This window comes from Lissotriton helveticus, chromosome 11, assembly GCF_964261635.1.
Source record: "Lissotriton helveticus chromosome 11, aLisHel1.1, whole genome shotgun sequence".
In the NCBI taxonomy this organism is placed as follows: Eukaryota; Metazoa; Chordata; class Amphibia; order Caudata; family Salamandridae; genus Lissotriton; species Lissotriton helveticus.
Window position 1 is genome coordinate 797865526 of NC_136072.1, and position 6000 is coordinate 797871525.

The 6000-nt window shown below is 43.6% G+C and overlaps 1 protein-coding gene across 1 annotated transcript in view; it reads left to right on the plus strand.

Moving 5' to 3' along the window:
* LOC144791182 (melanin-concentrating hormone receptor 1-like) overlaps positions 1–5257 on the plus strand; it is a 200654-nt gene extending 195397 nt beyond the window's left edge. Inside the window, exon 3 of the mRNA XM_078665827.1 lies at positions 4460–5257. Within this exon, the coding sequence (XP_078521953.1) occupies positions 4460–4676 (217 nt within the window). The 3' untranslated portion in view covers positions 4677–5257. The remainder of the gene's footprint in view (positions 1–4459) is intronic.
* The last annotated feature ends 743 nt before the right edge of the window (positions 5258–6000 follow it).

Here is a 6000-nt window from a genome sequence, read left to right on the forward strand (position 1 = left end):
GTCCGCATCAGTGAGCAGACCTTTATCAAATGACCAATTCTGTACAGTTCTGCCTTGGCCAGGAAACAGGATATCAATTACCCAAATGGATTATGGTCAGACATGACCCAGGGACATTTTTCACGTTGACTGCCCTGGAACACACTAAGGGATATCAGAAAGTAATCCAATCAAGCATGTGTCATGTGTGGGGGCTGAGTAGACGGTGTAGCTGGGATCTGGTGCTTTATTCTTGTGCCATGCATCCACCAGTCCATGGTACCTCATCAAACTACACAAAGATGTAAATACTCTGTTTACAGCCAGAATAAATACTAGCCTGCCATAAAAGAATCCACCAGCCAAACTAAGATTCAGATCCCCACAAACTATAATCAGGGTTGGCCACAGTGCCCAATTGATATACCAAAAATTCTAAATTGCAGGATCATCTAGAATCGACCCATACACGGAACATAGGGTAAAACTGCCTGTGTTATACAGACATTCAGATCACCCATATGCCATGTTTATCGGCAGAACAGCGCTTAAAACTGCAAAACATTTTGCAAGCCAATATGGCAACCTCTCAGCCTAGTACTTTGTGTAGTACATGTTATTAATGAGAAGCTGAGGGATTCCAACAAATGTTTCCTTCACCCCTCAATATGTGTCTTCTGCAGTCCGAGGATGTCAGCACACAATATGTTTAGATCTTCTGCCACCTTCAATCTTTTGGTAACATAACTCAAGCCACCGATTGTAATCATCGCAATACAAAGCATCATCATATGACTCATAATAAAAGTTTAACTATGTGAAGACCCACAGCACTTTGTCAAATGTCTGCACCAGCCTTTTCAGTATTATGCTGAGGTATACCAATGCTGCAATGTTAAATTGACTCTCCTCCTCACCTCCAAACATCCCCTAGAGTGACAATCCCTACAAACCCCTTCCCCTCCCAGCCCACATCTTATTGTTACCCTCCCCTCTACCTCCCAACACACTTGACTCCCTCCCCAACACCAATACATTGAAGCAATCAGACCTCCCAAAGTCTTAATGATGCCTCACCTTCTGCAACCTCCCTCCTAACTCTGTCAATCTAAATATTTGAGAACTAGAAAAGAGAATAAAAAAAAAGAAAACAGATTTTAATAGTGGAGTGCTAGGGTCTCGGTGCATGATGAGACACACATTTCAGAGAGATGATTACGAAACTGACTGGTGGAAAAAAACATAAACTACCCCTTGCAAAAACAACAATTCATCAAAAATTACCAACATGTTCAATAATCAGTAGATACAAGCAAGGTAATAAATCCCCTTAACTCCCAGGTGATAGTTCATTCAGATATTATTTGGCATTGACCTCAGACATAAATGTGCATATCTTGCCCTTAAATTATTATTCAAGTAGGCAGGATTAATTAAAAAGGCTTTCAGACCTATGGCCTGAAATGAGCTGCCTTAACCTCCATATGCTCTCAACCATGACATGGCAAAAATCTAGCCACACAAAAAATGTCTGACAGTTGAAACTGCGCCTAGTATCATGACAGGCCTTCTCAAAAATTGCTTGTCTCAGTAAATAGTTTCTGAAGTACACAATATTGGCTCTAGGCCTATTAGCACTTTCTTCTGGTGGCTGACCCTGTTTCCTGCGCATCTGCGGAAAGCAATGTACCCTCTGTACCTCCAAGTCCCAATTACATGACGTGAGCTCAGAAAAGGCTCCTTTGAGAAGGTCCAGAATGAAAGTCCTGATTTCGTTGCCTTCCACCCCTTCCGTAATTCCCAGAAACCTGAGATTGTTCCACCTCTGTCAATTCTCAGAGTCCTCGATTTTCCATAATATTTCAGTTATCTGAAACTCGTGAGATTCAGCCTGAGCTTTGAGTACTCGCAGATCAGTTTCTACCAATGCTGCATATTCTTCCACTGAAGATATCCGTTCCCTAATTTCCACACAGGCCTTACTAACTTTCATTATTGTTCCCTTGTAATTTTTTGGTTGCTAGCCAGGCCCTGTGGCAATCGCTGTGAGTCTCTTCCTCATGTTGCTTTATTGAACTATATATAAGCCTCAGCATAGGCTCTTCTAACTCCTCTGCGTGGGTCAGCGGCTTTCTTTCCAGAGGGGACACTTCCAACTTAGGTGTGAGGTTCTACATATACCTGTTGAGTTGCACAATAGTCCCAGTTCAGAACCGACAAAGCCTGTGACTTATTTTCTTCTTCAGCCAGACAGGTTTTTTTCTCTCTTTTGATTTCCTCTGTTGTTTTATCTGTCTGACTGTGGTGCTTGGCTCTTCAGATAAACTATGTGCACTTGCCACTGAGGCAGATAAACAAAATTCTTTATCCGAATCATAGGGGCTAGGACTGGGATTAGAGGAATCTGATCCATCGGTAAGTGAAACTCATTACTCTCCCAAGTCAAGAGAATCCTTTTGACTCTTAGACGTCTCTATGCCTCCCACCAAAGGTTTAATATTATTGTTATTGCCAGAGTGAAACACATTGTAATCCTATATTCCATTTTTAATTTATGTAGCCTATTTAACCTAGTAGTCATCGAAGGGGCAAGTAAGAGAAACCTTTGTGTCTCCTGCGGTGAATCCCCAATAAATCTCAACCCTTGGGCCCCAAAGCATTGGAGCTCAGTGACAAAATCTGTTCTGGTAAATATTCATAACCTTGGGAACTTGCCCCCGATGCCCCCTTGCTTGCCTCTGACCTGTGGGATGATCAATGTTCCATGGCCACTGTAGCCCAAGCTCAACATTGAGGTCTGGAAACCAGGTAATTGCCCATCCGAATGAGGGTACGTGGAGGCCGTTATGCTCTGTTTAGCTGCAGGCTTGCCCTCTTGATTAAGATCGGCCTCTGACTCCTGCACGGTATCATCCGCAGGAGCAGGTTTGAGTGGCTGTAGCCGATTTCCAGGGATTAAGGGCCTGCTGACATGAGGTCATCATTACTGAAATGGAAGGATCTTGGTTACTCAAACCTGCTCTTGCGGACACTCAGCTGTGATAGATCAGAAAACAGCAGGATGAGTAGCTGATGCTATTTATGCCACATGTGGTGAGTGAAGATACTGATAAACAAATTGTAGCTGCATACTCGCTTCTACTGAGTGACTCGACTGTATTTAAATGTCTTCACAAGTATGCAGCCACCCTCACTGTGAGAGAAAGAAAAAGAGAAAAAGACACATTAAGTGATGGCAGACACTATATTAAGACAGCACAGGAGACTCTTAGTTCGTCATCGCTCACCTGACAGCAGCTGTCCATTAGAAAGGATAACATGACTGTTTAAATTGTGGTATACATAAATATAAAATGTGACTGGCATTGAAAAAGGCTGTTGAGCTGAAACACGTTTGCCAAAATATTATTGAATAACGGTCAGATACCGCAGTGTGCTCCGAGATTTGGTGTTCTATGTTGTATATGTTGGCCACTGCCATGCAAGGAAGCACCCATTCGTAAGAAGTTCGGCAGTACAAAGTGGCATTTGGTGGTAAAATATACATATTTTACCACTATAATTATAGATATATATAACCTACTGGCGGTTGCCAGTAGGTAGTTATAGTTAGGATGTAGTTTCCATAGGAAGAGCGTTTATTCATTTTCCTATAACTTCAGCGTTGTTTTACTAATCCTCGCGAATATCTTCAAAACTAGTTTGTCACTCACTTCAGCTGCTGTCTTGAAAATTTCAGGGTGATCCGTCAAGGGAGAGCTAAGAAAAAGAGGGGGTCCCAAAACATGTGTTCCCTATGTTAATTTCCATAGGAAACTTTAGACACAGCTACAGCCCGAACTGCTGAATAGAATTACATCAAATTTGGCAGAGAGGTAGCTGTTGGTCCAGAAAGCACCCTTTTTGTTAAATAGTGTAAATCCGTTCAGGAGTTATTTAAAGATTTTTCAGGTATACAACGGGATGCGAAGGGTTCGCGACCCCTCCCAAGATCTCGTGCTGAGATCTGATTGGCTGCCAACACTTCAAACCAGGAAGTGTTGGCAGCCATCTTGTGACTCAGTTAAACTGAGACGCAGATTTTTAGTTTTTTTTAAAAGAAAAGGTTGCAGGGTAGAAACACCCTGACCCCTTAGGCCTCTCAGGGGGAGGTGGGGGCCCCACAGAAGGGAGGGAAAAAAAGGTTGGTGGGATCTGCGGGTCCGGCAGATTTTTTTTTTAAAAGCGAAGCGCCGCCCTTCGCTCATTATCGCCCCCTGAGTGGGTCAGGTCCAGGGGGCATTATGCAAATAAAGGAGAGGGTGCACCTGCCCACCCTCCTCCGCCTTATTATTCCCTGTGGACCACCACCTCCCCGGGACTTCTTTACTAATTAATGTGGGGTAGGCCCTAGGCCTAGTGCGTCCAAAAGAAAGGAATACTGATCTGACTGTCTGTAGAATTTTTAATGGAGTTTGTCCACATTTTTTTCTTATTCCAGATACTGCCGCTTCTTTATGAGATGGCGAGGGCTAGAGACCGGCAGCGCCCTTCCGACGCAGGAACGGACCTCAACAGTGTACAGCCCTCAGGTCACACAGGGTGCCTCACAACGGAGGAGGCGTCCATTTGGAATAGACACACCGCCATGTTCCGTTACTGAGGCCACGCGCATCAGCGTCACCGTCAACGGACAGGAAGACAACAGCTTTGTGTAACAATACAAAGGGCACCGCACAGAAAGTCGTTAAACATGTTAGGTCCATTGACACCACAAGTTCGTCTTCTGATAAACGCAGATAAGACGCCTTCCAGGAAACAGTTTTATCACACCTGGTAACCAAGTAAGTCTGATGCCGGATATAATAAACACGCATGTCTGCCGCCAGTGGAGACATGCGCGTGACTGGCACTAGCCAATAAACATGACTGCCACCATGTTTCCATTAAAATGAGATTCCTTTTTTTCTGATGAATCATTTTTTGTTTCAGAGTCGAATCCGTTGTTTGAGAGAATAATTCAGGCAAAGACTGCTGTGTGGGAAAGAAGCACCTGTTTCTTAAGAGACAATCCTTCTCCGAAAGAAGATTTACTGGATCCATAGAGCCTTTCACTTTTTCTGTCTGACTCCTTGGATTTAACGATTAATCAAGAGTGCATAGTTCCAATCAGACTATTGTTTTGAAGGCTCTGCCCCCATTTCACCCAAATTGTAAGCAAGTGTTTTACATTTTTTGTAGTGTCCCTCCGGAACATTTGTCTAGTCGAATATATTTCCAGGAAAATGTGAGCTGGACCACCATCTTTATGTCAAAGCACAATGTGCAAGTTCACTGTGTTGCTGTCATGGCCTTGCACCCCTGGACCTTGAGGCCTTGTGTGTGTGGGCATTTGTTATATGTCCATGCGACGGACAGATACATGTTCCGCATCTTGGTATGCGCATTTGTGTGTGCATGTGTTTTGTGTGCACGTTTTTTGTGTGTACGTGCTTTGTGCGCATGTGTGTGTGCGTGTGTGTGAATAAGTGGAATCATTGCAGGTGTTACATTTTTTTTATTACAGGAAACTACTTCAGTAGCAACGTATTGCACCGGTGCGACACAGGGAGGTAGCAGGAAACAGTCAAAGAGACACAAGGAAAGGGCTAAGATTGTCAATTGAGTGAACAAGCTTCACGTTCCCACAATGCTTTGGGGAGAAGTCATTTCCCAAGTAGCCCATGTTAAAGCAGAAAACCCACCCTTGACTGAGCAAGTATGTGATACAGAGAAATAACATTTCCAGTGATTGTGGTATTGGTTGCCCTTGAATTCCTCCTTTTGCAACTCGTTGGCAATTCCTTTTCCTAAAGGCAGGACAAATAAAGCTTCCTGAGAAAATTTCTGTCACTTTAGGAACTCCCAGTGGCACCAAACCCAAGCATCTTTCTCTCTTGTGCACAGGCCAAGATCTATAGCTATTGTGTAGACAAACACCCTACCCCAGATTCTTAAGGTTATTTTAAACATGACAGGCACAGAAGATCCCGTTACAGAGCT